General features: G+C 56.7%; 2 protein-coding genes across 2 annotated transcripts in view; one reads left to right on the forward strand and one right to left on the reverse strand.

Moving 5' to 3' along the window:
* Positions 1–3,224: 3,224 nt before the first annotated feature.
* Positions 3,225–6,775, forward strand: PSMD7 (proteasome 26S subunit, non-ATPase 7). Its single transcript, XM_027903478.1, has 7 exons — positions 3,225–3,405; positions 4,013–4,104; positions 4,381–4,473; positions 4,970–5,067; positions 5,346–5,426; positions 6,005–6,096; positions 6,291–6,775. The coding sequence occupies exons 1-7, from the start codon at positions 3,332–3,334 to the stop codon at positions 6,727–6,729; spliced, it is 969 nt and encodes a 322-aa protein (XP_027759279.1). The 5' UTR covers positions 3,225–3,331; the 3' UTR covers positions 6,730–6,775.
* An 839-nt stretch (positions 6,776–7,614) lies between these two features.
* The window catches only part of WWP2 (WW domain containing E3 ubiquitin protein ligase 2), a 34,693-nt gene continuing 20,582 nt past the window's right edge, over positions 7,615–21,725 (reverse strand). Inside the window, exons 9-24 of the mRNA XM_027903512.1 lie at positions 20,366–20,455; positions 19,316–19,490; positions 16,376–16,430; positions 14,638–14,719; positions 14,195–14,323; positions 14,019–14,097; positions 13,808–13,879; positions 13,626–13,714; positions 12,416–12,575; positions 11,298–11,431; positions 11,041–11,181; positions 10,380–10,500; positions 9,983–10,087; positions 9,747–9,843; positions 8,857–8,929; positions 7,615–8,661 (exon numbers count right to left, since the gene is read on the reverse strand). Coding sequence (XP_027759313.1) covers positions 8,562–8,661; positions 8,857–8,929; positions 9,747–9,843; positions 9,983–10,087; positions 10,380–10,500; positions 11,041–11,181; positions 11,298–11,431; positions 12,416–12,575; positions 13,626–13,714; positions 13,808–13,879; positions 14,019–14,097; positions 14,195–14,323; positions 14,638–14,719; positions 16,376–16,430; positions 19,316–19,490; positions 20,366–20,455 — 1,702 coding nt within the window. The 3' untranslated portion in view covers positions 7,615–8,561. The remainder of the gene's footprint in view (positions 8,662–8,856; positions 8,930–9,746; positions 9,844–9,982; positions 10,088–10,379; positions 10,501–11,040; positions 11,182–11,297; positions 11,432–12,415; positions 12,576–13,625; positions 13,715–13,807; positions 13,880–14,018; positions 14,098–14,194; positions 14,324–14,637; positions 14,720–16,375; positions 16,431–19,315; positions 19,491–20,365; positions 20,456–21,725) is intronic.

Consider the following 21,725-nt stretch of genomic DNA (forward strand, 5'->3'; position numbering starts at 1 on the left):
ATTTGGACAAAGCTAAACATATTTATAGGGAAATAAATATATTTCCTGTTCAAACTGGGAGCACAAAGGTATTATGTGCCAAACTATCAACAGGTCTGGAGAAAGCCCAGCTTCTCCTGATGGATTTAAACACATTTTAGAGGGCACCTCAAGGAAAAGACATGTTAGTGGACATAGTCTCTAAATGTTAAGTTCCAATCTAGGAAAAATAAAGTAAGGCTTTTCCTAAAAAACAAAAACAACCAGTATTAAAGGAGCGCATTAATAAGAGTCATTTAGGATTAGGATCATAACAATATTTCCCAGCTGCATGGATTATTCCCATGGATCTTTTTCTAACTCTCATCACTGGAAAGAACACAAAGGTGTCCCCTCTGTTACCAGTCAGAACAACCTGGCACTTGAGGAGAGTCTACAGCATCTAAACAAGAAGAGGATCGGGGCAAAAGTGGATTCTGAAGGAAGTTTCAGGTTCCTCGTGTTCACTTGGTGCAAGCAAACCTCCTTTTGCAGTGCATTCCTGGTACCCCCTGACCAGGACACAGACACAGCCCCCTCCCCACTCCCCCTAGGGCTTATCAAGGTACTTAGAGGCTGATTTAACACTTATAATGATTAATTTGATTTTTAAACTACTTTATGATGATTTATTCTTATTTTTTCAATTTGGAAACCAGTCTTAAACCTCTGAAAACAGTTCTGTGTAAGTCTGGGGGTTGTGAGGGGGGTTTGGTGGGGTTTTTTAACAAAATTAAAGCCCAACAATTACTGATGGAATCACTTGTTCCACTTAATAGAGCAAAGCGCAGCTCCCTCCCTCCCTGCCCACGCCAGGTGAGGTGCCAGTGCTCGGGTAGGGCAGAACCTCTCAGCTCTGGGTTCCAGCTCAGCACTCTGGAGCTGGATCATCTCTCAGTATTGATATTTGCCACTCTACAGCTCAATCACCTCATTAGCTGCCTTTTATTGAGCACCAACATTCATTACTTACTTTTCAATTCTTTGATTAAGCGCCGCATTGCCGGAATTCCCAGCCTGCATCTGCCAGCTGATTAGCCCAATAATTCTGATAATCTGCTCAGAGCTGGGAAGGGACTGAAATCCCTGGGAGCTGCCTCAATTTACTCCTTTTGTGCACAACATCAATACACCCAACTCCCAGCAACACAATCCAGCAAATCAAACTTCTAACGCGCCAAGTTAGGGAGTAATTTCAACAAAAAGCCACAGCAGGTCACTGAAATGCCCCGTAATTGTCTCTGGGCTGTGCTGCGGGATCCTCCCACACCCTCCCGGCGCGCTGTGAGTGCTGGAGGAGCCCGGGGCAGCCCTGGAGCGGGACTGTCCCACGCGGAGCCGGGGTGGCAGAGGTCAGCACAGCCCTGCCCACCGGCCCCAGCTCATCCCTCGCTGTCCCTCCGGCACTGCCCGACATGATTTAACAACTGTAATACCTTATTTAACGATGTCAAAGGTTTTTAGGAAATTGACTGTATTTCACCAACGATATATTTCTTCTCGATGACAGAGCGGTTAAAATGATTTTTTAAACCAAGACAGCAAAATAAAGCAGTAATAAAATCAATATAAGGTGCTTAAAACATTCCTTCTATTAGGTAATGGCATTTAAAATATCCGTAGCTTGTAATGGCACTTAGGATATGCCCGAAAATCAATGAGCTAAATTACTTATTGAACTAGTTAATTTGAACATTGAGTTTTATATGTATATTGATAAAACAAGCGACAAGAGCACTGGGGGTGTTCGAATCCCACGGTCAGATATCCCCCTCTGCTGGGAAAAAAAAAAACTCTGGAAACTCCACCAGAGATTCTTTTTAAAGCAGCAAGGTAAAAGGATGCAACGACTGAAAACTCCACAAGAGGTCTCAGATGCTGCAGGGCTTGTAAATTAATGCTGCTTTTGCCGAAATCTGAGAAGTTTTAAGATGTTGAACAAAACCACAACACTTTCAATTTCAAAATACTACCTATATATAGAAATACACAAAAAATGCAGGGAAAGTGTAGAAAACAAGGGGTATTAATGCTTTTAAAACTGTGAATTATCCTCAACAACTCTGATAATATTTTTCGTATTAGTAATTCCTCCATGTAGACTCAAGAGTAACAGCCCCCGGTAGTGTTTTCTTCCAACAAACAAAAAACAAGTTCCGTGTCAGCCCCTGCTCTTGAGGTGCAAAAACCCTTCTCCAAAGTCTCACTTGAGCCTTTTTCTCCTTTACAGGGAGGAAACATGTACTTGTGGGGAAAAACCCTTACAAAAGATGAGAGGCTGAGGGATGTTGGCTTTGCCTGACACTGTCCCCTTGGAAGAAACCAAACACTGATAAAGATTTCTACCTATTTGCGTGGCCCTTTATCGCTGAGGCACCGGGGTCCCAGACGTCTCTGAGGCTCTGGGACGAGGGGCAGGAGGTGGCGGAGCTTTTCCAGGCCGGGTCGCAGGGGCAGGGACCGGAGCACACCTGGAAGGGGAGGATTAAACCTGGAATTGTCACTTTCTCTCTATCAGGGGAGCAAATGGCATTTGGGCCCCGCCATTTGGTGGCAGGGCTGGAATTGCCACAGCATCATCCTGAGGGATTCCTCACTTTCTGAGAGATCATGGAGACTCCTACACCTGGGAGAGGCAAACACACCCTCATGTTCCACGGGAGGAGCCGAGGGGGCCGGGGAAGGCTGAGAGCCCCAAAAACATCGTCCTGGGAGGATTCTGGGGCCACTCAGTGGAGGGGAGGGGGAGGGAGAGTAAAAGTGGAAAATGGGGAGAAGTAGAGGGGGAAAAAGGAAGAGGGAGAGAAGGGGTGGAAGGGGGAGGAATGGGGAAAAAAGGAGGGGAAAAGTGGAGGGAGGGAAAGGAAACGGAGGCGAAAGGGGAGGAAAGAAGGGCGGACGGGGGAGGGAAGGGGGAGGAGAAGGCGAGAAAAAAGGGGGGATAAACGGGGGAGAAAAGGAAAAAGGGGAAGGGAAATGGAGGGGAAGGAATCCGCGCGCGCGACCAGAGCCCTCAGCCCAGCGCCGCCCCCTTCCCGCCCTTTCCCTCACCTCGGGGCGGGGCCACGGCGCTGCCCCAAGATGGCGTCAAGGCCTTCTCAAGATGGCGACTGTACCCTCTCAATATGGCAACGGTACCCTCTCAAGATGGCGCCGTTACCCTCCCAAGATGGCGGCGAGCCCAGCTCCCTCCCCAAGATGGCGGCCCCGCCCCGCGCGGGGCAGGCTGGGCGCGCGGGGCGGGCTGAAGGCGCGGGTCAGCGGTCGGGCCTGGTGCGGGGTCGGGCCGAGCGGGGCCGGCGGAGCGGGAGCCATGCCGGAGCTGGCCGTGGACAGGGTGGTCGTGCACCCGCTGGTGCTGCTCAGCGTCGTCGATCACTTCAACAGGTGCTGCCGGGAGGGAGCGGTGCCGCGGCGCTGAGTCACGGCCGGGCCGGGAGGGGAGCGGGGAGAGCGGGACCGTGAGGGGCCCCGGGACCGTGAGGGGCCCCGGGGGAGCGTGTGGGGACGCGGGGGTGTCGAGGGCCCCGGGCCAGGCGGATCAAGGCGATCCCGGGCCGTGAGGGGAGCCGGGGCGAGCGGGAGGGACCCAGGGCCGTGAGGGGACCGGGTGCCTCCGACTCCCCAGGTAATTCGGGCCTAATTCCGCTCCCTCGCGCCGGTGCCGAGCGGTTTTAAGGTCAGAAATAAACCCCCAAATCTGCGGAGGTGGCCGAGCCGCGGTGGGAAGATGACACGGGATGATCGGCCGCTGTTCACAGCCCTGTGTGGGGTCACGGCCCCCGTTGGTGACATCGGACCCTTTAGCCCTCCCGGGGGGACCGGGTTCGGTTCCGAGAGCACCAAAATGCCTTTCTCTGTCTGCATACACTATCAGTGACAAAACAACCATAACACCTTGTCTCCCAGCACTCTCTGTTTATCCTGTGCACACGAGACCCCACTCCCTACTTCCTCTTTTGAGGTAGGGACTGACAGTCTTTTGTCCATTTAGAATAGGAAAAGTGGGAAATCAGAAGCGAGTGGTCGGAGTGCTGCTGGGATCGTGGCAGAAGAAGATCCTGGATGTGTCCAACAGTTTTGCAGGTGAGTTTGAGCATCCTGCCCCTCCCAAACCCACTGAATTCTTTGGCAGGTGGATTGTGCTGGAGTTTTGGAGCCATCCTGGCAGAGCACAGATTTTTTTCCTCCCTCTGCAAATCAGCCCATAGCCAATAACAAATACAATCGGCTTTCAAAAACACTCCTAATTAAATCCCACTCTCCTCTGGCAACCAAAAGTAATCAAAATACGACATTTTAACAAACATATTCATTCTGGCAGTCCAATTCTTAAATCTTGATGTTTTGTTTTATTCCCAGTACCTTTTGATGAGGATGACAAAGATGATACTGTGTGGTTCCTAGACCACGACTATCTGGAGAACATGTATGGAATGTTTAAGAAGGTCAACGGTGAGTTGAGCTCTTCTGTCAATCAGGGATATGCTTCAAAAAACTTTGGGGAGTATGGAATGGTGAATTCATATTAATCATAAAATCACAGAATCATTAAGGTTGGAAAAGACCTTTAAGATTACACAGTCCAACCGCCAGCCCAGCACCAGCACCATGTTCATCACTAAACTATGTCCCCAAGTGCCACATCCACGTTTTTGAACATTTCCAGGGATGGAGACTTGCATCTCAGAGGTCCAAGCTGTCAGATCCTAATAGCTATAAAATTAATTAATTAATAAAATTAAATGTCCTGCTGAGTTCAGAGCCAGGAGTGAAGTTGTAGGTGTGGACAGTGAGTGCGATTGGGGAGCTCTTGGTCTCCCCAGTGCCTTGTAATTAATTTCCCTGTCTTTACACAGACCAGATTTTCACCCTCAGTTTGCTGATCCAAATCTCTCTGCTGGGGTCTCCCCACAGTTCTGATTTCAAATCCTTTTTTGGTTTTGCTCAGCTAGAGAAAGAATCGTGGGATGGTACCACACAGGCCCGAAACTGCACAAGAATGACATTGCCATCAATGAACTGATGAAGAGATACTGCCCCAACTCTGTAAGTGGGACCTGCTTTGGGGTTGTTCTTCTCTCTCTTTTTCCCTAAAAGGGGCATCTGGGAAGCCTAGGCCTCCACCTTTGTGGTGAACACAACATGGTGGCTGTGAAGTTATTGTGGAACTGGGATCAAGAGTCTTTGGACTCAAAGTCTTGTCTCAGTGCCCGAAAAGTGAGCAGCCCTGTGACAGTGTTGAGGAGGGAAGCACTGACTTGGGTATTTTTTCTCTACTCTTTGACTGAAATCTGGTTTTCTAAAGCATTTTTTCTCTCTCTCAGGTGCTGGTGATCATTGATGTGAAGCCAAAGGACCTGGGGCTGCCCACAGAAGCCTATATCTCTGTGGAAGAAGTTCATGATGTGAGTATTTACCATGTAAAATAAGAGTCACAGATGGGAGCGCTTTTAGGATGTCACTTGTAGGTGTTGTTTGCCTGCACGTGTGCTCAGGTGTGCCCATTCTGCACCTGCCAGTGCTGAGGAGGTGGGTCAGGCTTGAGCAACACCAACTCATCACTTGCAGCCCTGTGCAGACAAACCACCGCGCAGTGAGTCAGCGCTAATTGTTTAATATGAATTCATTCTGGATGTATGTAAAAAAATAGGGTCATTTTGCCTTTCTGAGGCCTTTGCTATGGAGCAGAAGCTGCTCCCCCAAAACACAACAAGGTAGGATCAGGGAAGTAATTGCAATATTTAGTGAGAATTTCCATTGCTCCCACCCAGGCACAGACCAGCAAAATGCAGTAATTGGAAACTATCCAAAGCACGAGAAATTGCTGGGACAGTGGGTGACACCAATGAAATCAAGGAAACTCCCAACTAGAGCCATTCCTCAGATTCTTTGTGGTCTGTCTGGAATTGCTTTTCTGGTTTCATTAGTACAGTCCCTCATGCTCTGGCTAAAATTCCATGTTCGATGGTGTGTCTCTTGGCAGGACGGCACCCCGACATCCAAGACCTTTGAGCATGTGACCAGTGAGATTGGAGCAGAGGAGGCCGAGGAAGTTGGGGTGGAACACCTGCTACGGTGAGTGTGGAGGTGTGGGGGAGTCTTGCACTGCAGTGCCCTGCTCCATCCAGCTTCCTGGGGCTGGAGAAACATGGAGATTGTTAAACACAGTTCTGGGAGGTTCATTCCTGTCCTCCATCTGCTGTGCTCTCACTGCTCTGAGCTGGAAAGATCAAGGGGAGGTTCTAATCCTGATTCTCTCTGGGTTCCAGGGACATCAAGGACACCACGGTGGGAACACTGTCCCAGCGGATCACAAACCAGGTCCATGGCTTGAAGGGACTGAACTCCAAGCTTCTGGACATCAGGAGCTACCTAGAGAAAGTAGCCATGGGCAAACTGCCCATCAACCACCAGATCATCTACCACCTCCAGGACGTGTTCAACCTGCTCCCGGACGTGAACCTGCAGGAGTTTGTCAAGGCCTTCTACCTGAAGACCAATGACCAGATGGTGGTGGTGTACCTGGCCTCGCTCATCCGCTCCGTCGTGGCCCTGCACAACCTCATCAACAACAAGATTGCCAACAGGGATGCGGAGAAGAAGGAAGGACAGGAAAAGGAAGAAAGTAAAAAGGAGAGGAAAGATGAGAAGGAGAAGGACAAGGAGAAGAGCGATGGCAAGAAAGAGGAGAAAAAGGAGAAGAAGTAAAAGGTGTAGGTTTTTTTATTTGTAAATTAAAAAACTTGTAAACTAAGTCCCTCAGTGCTGGGGTGTTTTGTGCCTGCTCAGCGCTGCTGGTACTGGCTCTGTCCCTCTGCACCTGGCAGGGCAGGTCCCACCTGGGCAGGGCTTGGCACAGGGCAGGGGTAGGGGGATGCCAGGGGGAGGGGTTTTATGTGATTGGATTATACTCTTAGCACAGCTTTTTGGTCTCACCTCACACCCACGGTTGGCTCTCAGTTTACACATCCCCATGTTCCAGGCCCAATCCATCGCCATTAGCCAAGTTCACGCACCACAGACATCCGTGTTTAACTGGCTCCTCTGTGCCCAAGGCCCCTGTGGGTGTGGCACAGGGGGCACATCCTATGTGACAGCTCTGTGCCAGCGTGGCCCTGGCTGTGCTCCCTGCCCGGGTGGCCCTGCCCTCTCAGCGCTGCCCCAGCTGCTCTGGAGCTCGCTGGGGATACCACCGGTGGTCCTGTCCCCCCTTAGCCAGGGCTGAGCAGCTCCCACGGGTGCAGGTGCTGTGAGCGTGGGAGGTACCTGGGCTGTCAGTGCTGACACAGCAACACAGAATCCACAGGATTTCTGACCCTGGTGCTGCACTCCAGGCACCCATCCTGCCCCGACCCCCCTGTGTGACACACAGCCCTGGGACACACACATAGATCTGGGACACAAACCCAGGATATGCACGCGCACTCACAGGGACCTGGGACACGCAGACAGACCTGGGACACACACACAGATCCAGGACATGCACAAACCCAGGACACATGCACACACACAGACACAGGACACTCCCAGACCTGGGACACACACACACACAGATACAGGCCACCCCGTGACGCGGGACTCGCACACCTCGGCAGCTGCTGATGGTTTATTGCACACGAAGCCGCAGCAGAGCAGGCGGTGCCGTGCAGAACCGGCTGGTTTCCAGCCTAGAGCCAGTGCCGTGTCCCATCTCCACGGGCTCCCAGATGCCACGGACACCAGCATGCTGGGTCTGTCCCCTCCCTGTGCACTCAGGGAAGGGGTGGTGGCAGAGGTGACATCCTGGTGGTCCTGCCCTTGCTGCAGCTTCACGAGCTCCTGCCACCAGCCCAGCCAGCGACAGAGGGAACAGGAGTTTGGGCAGAACCCACGATCAGAGCAAAGGCCAGTGGAGCCCTCGAGGCTGCTGTGGAGCGCCAGCTCCGAGCAGAAACCACATCACTGTTAAATACAACTGCACAGGGGCCGTGGGCTGCAAATGGGACACGTCACAGATATGGACAGCCACGCCCTGGCACAGGAAGGGGCCCTTCTGGTGCTCAGGTGGTACAAAGACCCCCGGAAGCATCACCTTGGGGGTCTCTATTACTTTTGCTGGGTGCAGGATAGGGCCCAAAAGTCAGTCCAAGAGCCATTAACTGCCTCACCTGCAGCTATTGAAATGCCATGAAAAGGCAGAAAACATGAGGGGGAAACAAGAGCCTGTGCCAAAAGCAGATCTCATGTAACGGTGTCTGTGAGGGGGGCCTGGGGAGCCTCTGTGCCCCCTGTGCTGCCCCCCAGGGCCCAGCCTTTGCCCCGTCCCCTCTGCACCAGCCCGTGCCCTTCACGAGCCAAGCGCTTGCGTCCACCTCTCCATCACACCTCGGATTTCCTAAGGGAGGGAAACGCAGCCCCCCTTTCCCCAGGGCTGTGTCAGTGCAGATCTCTCCCGGGAACAAGAGCAACAGTGTCTGCGGGAGAGGTCTCGGCCTGGGCTCCGCAGCGCCAGCCGGCAGCGCTCCAGGGCCCTCCCACCCCGGGAAAGCACCAAAGCTCCATCACTCCTGTCCAAACCCTTCCGTCTCCTCGATGGCGTAAAGCAGCTTCTCCTTCAGCTGTTCGTAGCTCTTGTAGGGAGGGAGATCCAGGCGGTTGAAGCTGGGGACAGAGCAGGGGCTGTGAGGGGTAATGATCCCGAGCCCCCTCCCCATGGCAGGGTCCTTCCAGTGCACTGAAAGGCACGGCCAGAAACGGGAGCTACATCCCAGGGGATGGGGAGCACCCAGGACCCCGTGCAGCCCCGCAGAGCTGTGTCCCTGCATGCTTCTGCCAGGCCAAGGGGCAGTGACTTACCACGTGTGGCTCCGCGGCAGCCACGTCTCTTTGCCAACTTTATCGATGCAGAATTTCTGGGGCCCGTTGCTGCCTGTCAATGGCAAGCACAGCAAAGCTCATTAAATGACCAGGAGATGAAAAAGAAATCCCTCCCACGCACTACCAGCCAGCAGATCCACCATCACATCCCTGAGATCCCAGAGACACACTGGGCATAAATCCATGGCAGCAACCACTGGCTGTTTGCAGAGAGGACATAAAAAAACAAAGGAGAAAGCAAAATGCAGATTCACAGCACAGATGGGCAGCAGCACCATCTCTGAGTGCTCTGGTTTCATAGTAAGTGCTCAGACCTATTTATCTGTAGGCTCTCAGTATTGTGTCAGTCCACCTAAGACTTTTAAAGGACCTGGCTCAGGAAATCTGAGTCACCGAGGTGGCTTTTTAACAGATTGGGAATCCTGGAGAGGTGCCGGGGGGTGGAAAAAGCTAATATTCCAGCAAGAAAAAGCGAGTGGGTTAAGTAAGCTGGTGAGCTGAACACACATGCCAGGAAAGTCAGGGAAAGGCTGGTACAGGCCCCAAAAAGCAGCAAATTAGAGGATGAGAGTGGAATAATGCCATACTGTGGTTTTCTGGGAAAGAGGTTTTGTCACACGAGAATCAAAATTAAATCAGAAATCCAATCTCATTCAGAACGAGATTACAAACCAGCCTGACAAAGTTAACCATGGCAGCACCAGTCACAGCCAAGGAATGTTATCTGGGAATGGCACAACACTGGGTTGGATCACTCAGGCCTTGCAGCTGCTTCACTGCCCACATGCTGCCATGTGCTCTGTGCTGGGGACAGGGACAGCCCAGTCCCTCCCCAGGACCCCCCTCCCAGGCTGGGACCCCACACACACCGATGAGCTCCGCGAAGCCCCCGACGGGCAGGCGGCAGGTCCCTGTCACGAACTGCAGCAGCCGGATCCTCTTCTCATTGTCCATCTCTTTAACCACCTGTGACAGCACATGGCAGGTGAGGGTGTGACCCCCGAGCCCACAGCCCAGCCAGGGCTCCAGGGCTCCCAGCACAGCTCCTGCCACAGACGCCCTGTGCCCTCGGCCGGGCTCAGGCCGTGCCAGTGGTGGAACTGACCTGCCAGAACCACTGGATCTGTTTGCTGTTCTTGGTGTAGTGCCTGTAGATGGTATTTTTCTGCCAGTCGTTCATGTCGATCTCCTGCATCCCGCACAGCATCAGCTGTAGAGAGGGGACAGTCAGCAGTGGACACACATGGGGCCCTGCACCCACACTTTGAGCACTGACTCCTCCAGTGCTGGGCTTCACCCAGCACAGGCACCAGTACTGAGGTGTCTGGGAGAAACTTCACATCTCCAGCAAGATCTTTTCTTGCTAACAGACACAAGGAACCACCCGCAGACCCAACACCTGGGGCTGTTCCCCCATCAGCAGAGCCGACGGGCACAGGGTGTGAGCAGAGTCACCGTGTGCACATTCCACGTCCACATCCCCATCCCAGGTGCCATCTCACCTCCAGCTCCTTCTCGTCGAAGTACCGCAGCCACTCCAGCGGCACCACCTCATTGAAGCCATCCAAGAATGCCTTGGTTTGCTCCTCCACGCCCCTCGTGAACCTCCAGTCCGTCAGCAGCCTGGGAAGGCAGGGGGTTGGGCACAGAGCCAGTGATGCTGGTATGGCACAGGGAAGCCCCACCTTCCCTCCCACCCACAGAGAGGGTCCCAGGAACATGGAGAGGGGGAGAGGATGTCCCTCAAAGCACCAGGGCTCCCCTCAATTCCCACTGGTGGATTTCTCTCTCTGCCCCCAAGCCCAGGAGCAGCATCAGCCCTGAGCACAGCCCAGGACCTCTGGGAGGTCCAGGGGTGCAAAACACGTGCCCCGACTGGCGCCTGGCCCTGGCAGTCCCAGGCAGACCCCAGGCAGGGAGGGTGAGCAGCCATGGGACAGCAGAACAGCCTCACCCTCTCTCCCCTCTCCTCTTTCCTGAAAGTCCTGGCAGCTACCCAGCCCACAGCAATCCAGACCGCAGCAGAGCCCAGCCAACAGCGCCAGCCCGGACTTGTCACAGGCCACGTAGCCCAGGGAAGCGGCCACGTCCCAAGCCCCACATTCCCACTCCTGCAGCTGGCGGGGGCGGGCACCCAGCAGGACCCTCGGGATGGCCACTCACATGATATACTCCTCCTTGTTCTCCTCTGTCACGCGGATGCTCTCGCCACCCTCCTTCAGCTCGTGGGTGGTCACCTTGCCCAGGATCTCCATGTCCTGGATGAAGTACAGCTCCAGGCCACACTCCTCCAGGCTGTTCTCCCTGTGCAGGGACATAGGGATGTGGTTTCTGACAGAGGCACTGGCAGCAGCAGTGAGGGGCCAAGGGGAGAGCTTTGCCTGCCCACAGCGGGACAGGAAGGAGCACAGGGCACTCACTTGGTCCAGACAATGGAGTTGTAGAATTCAGGGTCGATGGACTCCAGGTCCTTCAGCGTTGGCCGCTTGTTGAGCATCCTCTTGTAGAAGGGCAGCGTGAAGCCGGTGTCGATGAACTTCCCGTGATACAGAGCCTGGGGCAGGGGGTGACACCGGATCATGGAGAGCCCAGGAAGGACTCATGGGGTGAGACAAAGCTCCATCATGGGGCAGCCACAGGGGCAAAGGGATCCATTCCCCGGTTCCTGAGCTGTGGCCTTGCTTCCAGCTGGCACACACAGTGGAGAGGAGTGGGACCCCCAACAGCGCTGCCTGGGGCAGGTGGGCTCACAGCCCCTCTCCCTCCCCACTGCGAATTCCACCCCATCTCCCCCTCCACTCACAGCTCTATTAAGAGTACTTGTTTAAACAGAGCTGTGCTGCGGCTTCCCTGAATCCCTGGCTTCCAGGAGCCCTGAGGTAAAGGCAGCCAAAAATAATGCAGACGCTTGTCTAGAACGGCCCAGCGGTGAGTAATAGTCTGGGGTTTTATTGGTGTCCTGCGAGGCGGGGTAGGGCAGGGCAGGACAGCAGGGCCGGAGCCGCCTCCACGCACACCCTGCAGGGCTGAGGGCCAGGGACCCTTCCCCAGGCTCAGGGAGTCCTGAGAGCCCCTCTGGCAGCCCAGGGCTGGGTAAACCACAGTACTTGGTTGGCCTTGGGGAATCTGAGACAAATGGGAGGAGCTGCTCTGGAGCTTGGGCAGCTGGAAAATCTCACACTGTTGGGGCTAAAAATAGTCCCTGGAGCTGCAGACCCGACAGCACCTGGGGTGGCAGCCAAAGACCTGGAGCCATCCATTCCCGCCACACAGACCCTGGGAAACCAGGTCTCCTCTGGCCCCATGGTCGTTCCCCAGATTTAAATTGCATCACCCCACAGCACCCTCTCAAAGGCCCATTTTCCCTGGACCCACACCTGGGTGAGAAAGGGCTCAAGGAGGGACACAGTGCTGAGCCCAGCACAGCCCTGGCACATGGGGATGCCCTCCACCCCGCTGCCCACCCTTGTCCCCTGCCCAGCCCCTGCTCTGTGAGTGGGACACAGAACCCCTCCCAGTGCCACCCCCAGGCTCTCACCATGGCGATGAAGCGGCCGATGAAGCGGAAGTAGGTGAGGTGGTCGGGGTTGATGGAGGAGGCTGGGTTGATCTGCAGGCAGTAGTTGTTCTTGCCCGCGTACTCAAAGAGGCAGTACATGGGGTTGAGCACCTCGTGGGAAAGGAGGAAGAACCATTCCCTGGGATGAGACGAGGGGAATGCGGTGACGGGCGGCTCAGGGAGGGACAGCGTGTGCCCCTGCACACACCTGCACCAACCAGTGCCCACCTCCTCAGGGTGCTGGGGCAGGCATTGGGCCCTGGTGTGACTGGGCGAGGGTGTCCCCTGCCCTGGGTGCTGTGCAGGGTTTGTGAAGTGTTTCTGGAGACACCACTTTGCCAGAAGCTGCACTCGGAGCATCAGGGAGGTGCCACACGCTCCATCCCACCCAGACTGTTACACACATACACGCACACCCCCTGCTGTGCACTGAGTGTCCCACACAAGCTGCCTCAGGAAACCCATGCCAAGCTCAGAGCAGCGCGACAGTCCTGGCTTTGCTCCCCCGGCCGTGCAGGGATTCAGGAATCCTCGGATGCGGAGGCAGCCCCGGCATCCCGTCCGTGGTTCTACCCTGTGGTAGAACAGCATGACGTAACCTACCATAGGGTAAAACCACTGGCAGGACACAGAGAGAGCGGAGAGCAGGAGCCCCTGCACCAGAGCCAGGGGCAGCACCACACCAAGGACAGCTGGGGATGGGGCAGGGGAAGCACCAGCCCAGAGTGAGGAGATGCCCCGAGAGAGCTGGAGGGAGCTCATGGGGACGCAGGACCCGCCTCTAGCCGAGGCACAGCCCATTCCCTGTGCTAACACCATCCCAGGGACAGCAGTGGGGCTGCAGCAACCACGTCACAGCCCATCTTCCATGGCACACACCAACTGTCCTGGGAACACCAGGGCCTGTTGGCTGTGGGGAGAAGAGGCCACTCAACCCATCACCCCCACACCTGGGAGAAGCAGGAGACCTCAGACAGGTCCCCCAGGGCTCTCAGTGCCAGGGACAGGCTGATGCGATGCTTTCAGGGTGTTCCACCATTCCTGAAACTCAGTTTCCCACTTGAACACCTCTGAACTCGTCTGCCCATGGGCTGGGACCCCAAGTGCAGCTGCCCTGTGCCTGCACTGCCCTCGTGGACTCATGGCACAGGCAGGGTACAGCCCCATGGCCTGGCACCCCGGCGCTCACCTGGCGATGCCACCGTAGTCCAGGCCCTCCTCCCCACGCATGATGATGTACAGCCGGCGCCGCAGGTCATACGGCTTCATGTTCATGATCTGGGGACGAGCAGGGCAGTGTCACCACGGCTGGGGCCAGGGCCAGGGCCAGCCCCACACTTGACCAGCTCTGCAGCCCCAGCACCTCCTCACCTGCTGGAAGGAGTCCTCGAAGAGTGTCTGTCGGGACACGCTGATCTTCACGTGGCTGGGCAGCGCGTTTGACTGCAGGCAAGGCAGAGGCACAAGGCCGTGTGAGGCTGGCACAGCAGCTCTCCTCGCCCACACCTGCCCACGGGCTCAGGGCACCCACCACCACCCACCCAGCCCCGCAGTCACTGGGGCCTCCAGGTGCTGCACTCACATGGCAGAGGAAGCGGAACTGGTGGTACTTCCAGCGAAAGCTACGGTCATACGCGCCTGGAGAGCCACCGTGCTTGCTCCTGCAAAACCAGCACGGGTCTCAGTCAGCACCCCCTGCCCTGAGCACCCTCATGTCAGAGCCCAGTGTGCTCCCCAGACTCCCTGAGCGGGGCTTACCCAGACTCGAAGCCCGGGCGTGGGTCCTTGAAGGTGGTGGTGCGGGTGTTGTGGTCCACGAAGTACCGCACGCTCTCATTCGTGTACTTCATCTCCCACCCGGGCGGCAGCGGCGGCTCCTGGATCATTCTGTTGGCAAGCAAGGGGTCAGCAGGCGGCCCCTCAAGCATCTCCCCCCTGAACTGCAGCTCTTGGGGACCAATTGCAGCCGGCAGCACCATGCCAGGCAAAAGGAAGGATTCATGGCATAGGATTGGCACCTGCCTGCACTCCAAGAGAGGAGCCCTGCCTGGGCAGCACTCCGGCCATGGCCAGGGCACTGTTAGGGCCTCACTCTCCATCTGTGGGAGATGTGGCCTCCGTGGAGGCCTGGGCCAGGTCCCTGGAGAACTGCACCTTCCAAAACCATGAGCTCCCTCCCCCTCTCCCGCTCCAGCTCCTACCCCTGCGTGCGAGGGTCTTCCCACTGCGTGGTCCGGGTGTTGTGGTTCACGTAATACACTCGCCCATTGTCCTGTCTCTTCTCTAGGAGAAAAGGGACAGAAAGCATCAGCTGGAGTCCGAGGGACAGCCTTCCCCTTCTCAGGAAGTCTGTCAGCCCCCTTATCTCACCTCCCCAGCTCATTTGGAAAAGGCAGGATAAACCCTACATTCCTTCCACACGCCCAAGCTGCCTCACTCCAGGAATGCCAGTGTGCAGGAGGTGCCAGGGCAGAGGCCAGATCTACCAGTGGGATGCCAGGCTGGCACAGAGGGTATGTTCACCACACACCTTGGTAGCACATGCAGCCTCCTCAGACATGCACCAGCATCCTTCCATGTGGATCCACAGGTGCTTTCCCAAACTCCCTGCATGGCCCTGCCGCTGGTGCCTGGGTTGTGCACTGCACATGTGTGTGAACACACACACCCTCTCCTTGTGCTGCACACAGGCACAAAACAGCTCCACCACACACACCAGCCCCTCTGTACCTGCAGCCTCACACACTTCTCCGAGCACCCCTTCCCAACACATCCAGCACTATTTGCACACTTGGAATGGTGAAAGCCTCCTAGCTGTGGCTGGGCACCACGTGCCCTGGCCCGGTGGTGATCCTGCAGTCCCTCATCCCACCTGCCCACACCAGCCCCTACACACACTCACAGCCTCCCCACCACTGCATTCCCCACACCTCCTCCTCCAGGTGCTGCGTCACTCCCACAGCTCGGCCCCGCTCCATGACGGCAGGGACACGCTGCACGCACACTCCTGTCACCTCCCTGTCACCTTCCAGCCACCACCGCCCCCTCGCTCTGTCTCACTCCCAGACTGTGGCTCTGGCAGACCCCACGTACAATGACTGGGACTGCATCTATCCTGGGGAACCCCCTGACCCCATGGACCTCATCCATCCCAGGGTGCTCAGCCCCATGCAGCCTGCCCAGCTGACACTGGGATGGGTCTCTTCTCCTCGCTGATGGGAGGTGGGACACCCAGCAAGGGCTCCAACACTGCCCCCATGGAGATCCTGCCATTGGGGACCCCCTGAGCAGCCTGGGCCCCTCTGTCCTGCTCCAAGCTCCCACAGTTTTAACCCCTCTGCTGCCCTCCCTGGCACAGCACAGCCCAGCGGCACCCACGAGCATCCCAGCCTGCCCTCTCCAGGGATGCTCTCGCCATGGAGGGGGTCTCTTTACCCTGGGGGTGGCACAGGGACATTTCTAAATGTCCTGGCAGATGATGTTTGGGCCATGGGGGAACAGCCAGCCCTTTTCCTGCCAGCTCCCAGCCCTGCTACAGACCACAGCAGAGCATCCCGGGAAGCAGCACAGCAGCAGGATGGATCCCTGCCTGTCTGGGGACAAGGAGCTGGATCCTAAAACTCTCCCACCATCCAAAGAACAATCAAAAGCACTTCTGCATACAGCAGCTGAGAGAGGCTGGGAACTCCTCCAGGAAAAGGGGAAAAAAGGGGAAAAAAAGCTGGATTTCAAATCGGAGACTGTGCTAATCACAGGCAGACCCAGCCCCACGTGCAGCCGAGCACAGGGAGTGCTGGTTCCATGGCCACCCTTCCCAACCACACCGGGGATGCGAGCAAAAGAGCGCTGACAGCACCGTGCTCCCTGCAGGCGTGACCAGAGTGTCCCCATCGGAGTGTCCCCACTGGGGCCAGGCAGGTGAGGCAGCGCAGTACTTACCCCAGCCAGGAGGAAGGGGCCCGAGAGGATCATTGTCGGACGGGGCGCCGGAGGACTAGAGACAACAGAGGAGGCAAAAACACGGAATAAAACCCCAGGCAGGGAGGCTGGGAAGAGTGGAATGCTGAGGTGAGCCGGCCAGCTTCGCTCCCACTCACCTCCCCTTGGCCCTCAGCTCCCAGGGAACTAAAAAAACTTGCACACTCAGGGGGGGTTAAAAAAGGAAAAGAAAAAAAAAAAAAAAAAGGCCCAAACTAAGCAGGGCTGGGGCAGCCAAGGGGCATCGGGGCAGGGGCTGTGCCCGCCGAGGACAGCGGGACGGCCGGAGGGGTCCAGATGTGCGCGGCTGCTCAGCTCCCGCCGTCCCCTCCAGATACACCTCCAGCCTCCTCCAAGAACCACACACAAGAGGGGAAAAAATATCGCAGGCCTTTCCAATGAAATCATTCCCACAAGCGCTGTCCACGCCCCGCGCTTCCTGGCGGGATGGCGGCCCCCTCCTCCATGCGCGGGCCGGGCGCGGGTGCGGGATGCACTGAGCCCGCATTCATCCCGCGCACACGGGGGCCCCGCGCCCCCGCCCCCGCGGCCCCGCACAAAGCCCCTTTCTCCTGGCCCGGGCCGGGCAGGGCCGCCAGCGCACCCAGCCCCAACCAGGGGTGTCCCGGTGTCCTGCCCCGGTGGGTGCCAGCCCCCCGGCCCCAGCTCCGCTGAGGTCCCCGGGGATGGAGGCACAGCCCCACAGTCGGGGCTCAGGGGAGCAGGAGGCCTGAAAGTGCTTTTAATGGTTAAATAAGAAATGTATCATTACCCAAAAGGCATTTTCACCTCCCAAAACTCAGCTGGAGGGGAGCTGTGTCCCAGCCCACTGCGCCAGGAGGGATCGGAGTCAGCCTGGGCTCAGGGAATGCCACCCGCAGCCAGACACGGCCCTCCCGCCTGAAAACAAGGGCAAGCCCCACTCCAAGAGAGACACCAAAGCTCAGGGCAGCCCAGGACCTCAGGGATATCCTGGGGCACGTCAGGGACGGGGCTGGTGCAGTGTGTGCCCCTCCAAGCTGTGTCTTTCGTACCCAACCCTGTGTGTCAGGACTGGGGGCAGAAGGCACCGCCTGGCACAACCAGCAGACTTCGGGTTTGGGGCAGAGACCACTCCCTCCCTGCCAGGACAGGCTGCCCAGATGCGCAGCCCAGTCATGTCCAGAGGTACCACCTCATGGGAACCTAAAAATAGCTAATTAAAACTAACAGGACAGAGCTCTGGTCAACTCCCGCAGCTCTGCACATTCCCTGGGAACAACCTGGGCCCCCATGCCAGAGACCCTTCTGTGCAAGGGATGTGGCACGGGGGTGCCCACTGGGCCAGTGGTCCCTGGCAGCACCCCGGCCCCCCACACTGTGCCTTCCCGAGGCTCTGCCTCGCTGCTCCTCTCCTCCCCACCATCCTCTCTGGCAAGGGGGGGTGCAGGGGGGCAAGTGAAACAGAAAGCCTCCGCAAGGCAGGAGACAGAGCAGGAACCATCCCTGCTGGCAGGAGAGCTTGAAACAAAAAGTACAATCGTTTCATCAGGCTAAATTTGGAGCTTGAGTCCCTCCCTCGGCGCTCCAGAGCCCGGCCAGGGCGTCACTTAGTGCTGGAGCAGCTCCAAGGCTGGTGCTGGCAGGGAGCGAGTGACAACCCTGGAGCCCTGCTGGCCCCAGTGGAGCCCCCTCCCACAGTCCCCACCTCCACTGGGGTCCTGTGAACTGCATGTGGGGAGCATTCGCAGGCAGGGGCAGCAGTCATGGGGGTCCAGCTCCTCTTGTGAGGCTTGGAAGGGCTGGTGAGGCACCCAGGGAGGGACAAGCAGGGGGAGGAGAGGGGCTGAGCAGCTCGCACAGCCCCAGGAGCGGCCCTGGTTGTGTCTCACGCAGAACGGACTTTGCTCTGCCTGCACCCTCTCCCAGACAGCTCCTCCTGGAGCCTTGAGCTCACTCTAGTCCCAGCTGGGACTCCCAGCTTTCTCTGAGGAGCTAAGCACTGATGAAATGTTGGTCCCTCTGCTCTGCCCACCTGCCCTCCCTGTCTCCTTTCATCACAGCACGTGGGCTGGATCACCACTCCAGTGAGCAGGAACGTTCCAGCCTGGCCCTTTCCCAAGTAGTGCTCATCCTGCGGCCCACGGCCACCAGCACTGCTCAGCTCAGCAGAGGTGCTGATCATCCCTGCAGCCGGGGCACAGCTCCACAGCAAAGGCACAGCCAGGACAAGAGTGATCCCTGCCCAGGAGCAGAATGGTTGGGAGACTATTGCCTGAGCAAGGAAATGCGGATACTCAGCCCAAAGCAGGAACAAGGGGAAGCAGCAGAGAAAGCAGGAGGGAGCTGGCCAAGCCCAGCTCGTTCCCTGCATTCTCTGGTCCCTGGATGCTGCAGCCCCTCACAGTGTCAGCACTTGTACCCTGGACCTGCAAATACTGCTGCTCCCAGGATCCAGCCATGCTGCCCTGAGCCCGATGGAGACCCAGCTGGGGAGGGACGAGCTCAGCCCTCAGAGCCTCCCTTCCTTCTACAGACCAGACTCCCACACTTGCTCAGCTTCCACAGCACACACCTGCCTTGCAGGTCAGCAGCAAGGCTTGCCTGATGGGAGCCATGAGAGAAAGCCTGTGCCTGACCACACTGGCACTGGAGGGACATCAGGGACAGGCTGCTGAGGACACCTCCCAGCACCCTTCAGGGCTGTGTAAGCTGGTTTAAAAAAGAAAGTCACTCCCTCGCAGTCACTGCAGGGAGCTGAGGAGTTTGTGGGCTCCCATCCAAGCGCTGCTCCACTGAGCTTGCTGAGACCACAGACCCCACGCAGCCCAGCAAGGGCCTCCCCACGCTCCATGGCTCAAGGCCAGCCCAGGTGAGAGCAGCGGGAGAGCCAAGTGAGACCCTGCCACCCCCAGTTCTCACCTGGTACAGGAACCTCTGGCTGAACTGCTGCATGGCCCCCTGGAGCTGGTTCCGCTGTGACTGCCACTGCTCGTAGTTCCTGACGTACTCGGCTGTGGGGCGCTGCCACGTGGTGGTCCGGGTGTTGTGGTCCACGTAGTAATACCTGCCTCGAGGATCCACACGTTTCTCCCACCTGGAAGCACCCAAGGAAGCTGTCACTGTGTGTCCTCAGACAGCCAGATGGGCCCTGTGGACTAAGACACCCTCCAACACGAGGGCTCTGTGCCCAGCTCCAGCATAACTACTGGTTTCACAGCTGAAGGGACTCTTTTGGACAAAGATCCACCAAAAGGAAATACAAAGGACTGGTAACTGTTGAAGCAGCTCCTGCAAGTGCACATGAAGCCTGACAGGATGCTCAGGCACCAGCAGAGCTCCCACCAGGATGTCAGGACCACTGACCTGTGATGGAGGCAAGGCACTGGTTCGGAGACCTGGCAGGAGGGAAGGAGCATACCTGTGGTACTCCCAAACCCACCTCTCCAGGTAACAGCCTCTCTCTTTCAACTCTACATGGATTTCAGGCTGTGGTAGGATCAGAGATCACAGTCTGGCTACAGGCAGTATGTGCCCACAGGAACCAGAGGCTCCCAGGGAGGACACGAGTGGGTTTGTGTCTCCCTTTCACCCATCACACCTGGGTCACTCCAGCCCTGCACAAACTCAGTCTAGAGAACAACAACAGTTCTCTGCTTCTAGGAGCACAAAGAGGTGAGAATTCCACAAACTTCTGGAAGGCACAGGGCCTCAGGGCTGTGACCTGAAGACACTCCTGCAGGTGAAGCTAGGCCCTGATCTGCAAGAGTTCTGCAGAGCAGGTCTCATGGAGCTCAGCAGCATCATCTCCTTGAGCACAAGCAGACCCCGGTGTGGCTGAGAACCCCAGAGAGCCCTCAGAGAGGCCAGGGTCCAGCTCCAGGTTCAGGCACTCTGAGGTTGCCCGTTTGCTCACCAGGAGCTGCAAGTCAGATCAGTGTCTGAGGTGCCAACTGCCCCCACACCCCTTACCCGGGAGGAAGGGGTCTCTCCCACGTCGTGGTCTTGTTGTTGTGATCTACATAGTAGACTCTACCATTTGGCAGCTCTCGCTGTTCCCACCTGCAACAAAAACACAATCTTGAGGCAGGTGATCCTTGCTGGAACCAACAACATCCAGAGAGCTGCACCTGGTGGGTCAGCGAGCCCCCCTTCTCACATCCTCAGTGTTCCAAACTTTATTTGACAGGTCTGCATGGCAGCTGCTGGCCTTGCTGGATGGAGACTATGGGAGAGGGGCTGTAGCACTTTGCCTTCTGAAACACACAGAACTTGGAGCAGAAATTCCTCATTTCCCCCAGAAAGGTTGGCATAAGAATTCTCACAGGGTCAGTTTTATGCCCTGTGTTTTTCATGTAGTTTTTGTTTGGTTTCTCCTAATATGTCTTTACAGGGAAGCCTTTGAGTTTGGGCTGGGGCTGGGTCCTCTCCCTGGCAGCCCCAGGCTCACTGCTGACAGCCACGGCTCAAACACACCATGTGGCCACGGCACTCGAGTCGGGATGGCCCCCGAGGACAGCCCGTGTGACAGGGAGCCTGGCTTTACAGGGCCACACTAGAACCATTCTCTGCCTGAATTCATTCATGAATTTACCCTGGCAAAAGTAAAACCTTCGCGGAGCCCGTGCTTTCCTGTCAGCTTTTATCCTGCAGCAGAGGGAGGCGAGCCAGCAGCTGCTGACAGATAAAGTGTTCTCCTGCCACACTCCTGCTCCCACAGGCCTTCCTCCCCATTCAATCTTCTGTCTCAATTAATCATCACAAAAAGCTCGAGCAAATTAATACACCAGCTTCTGTTGTGACAGCAGGGGAGCCAGCCCAGAGTGGCAGAGAGCAGGCAGCCCCGGGGAAGGAGCTGCTCCAGGCCCTGATGCCCCATCCTGGCTCACCCTCACACCTCCCAGGGGACAATGGAGCCATCAAATAATGACCTCAGCCACACACCTGCTGCAACACAGGTCACCCTCATCCCAGCCTCTGCAGAGGCTGCACAGTGTTGCTACCAGCCAGCAGCACTGGGTCTTCTCCTCCCTGGAACAGATGTAGGACACCAGCAGCTATCCCTGATGGAGAGCCTGAGGCAGGACCTGTTGTGCCCCATAAATCTTTGAGGGTGAGGGGCTGCCAAGCCTAACGCTGCCCAGATTCTTGGTCACTAAAAGCACTAGGACAGGTAAAACAAGACTGAAATCCCTAAGAGAAAACCAGCACAGCTGGGATGTCCTAAAACAAAGTGTGTCCACTCCATGAGATGGATGGTGGCAGGTCCCTGGGCATCTTCAGAGAGAAGGCAGGGATGTGGAATTGCCCTGGACAGGTCCTCCAGATTCAT

This window comes from Empidonax traillii, unplaced genomic scaffold (assembly GCF_003031625.1).
Source record: "Empidonax traillii isolate 1590-97213 ecotype Southwest subspecies unplaced genomic scaffold, ASM303162v1 scaffold23:size2178997, whole genome shotgun sequence".
NCBI classification, from domain to species: Eukaryota; Metazoa; Chordata; class Aves; order Passeriformes; family Tyrannidae; genus Empidonax; species Empidonax traillii.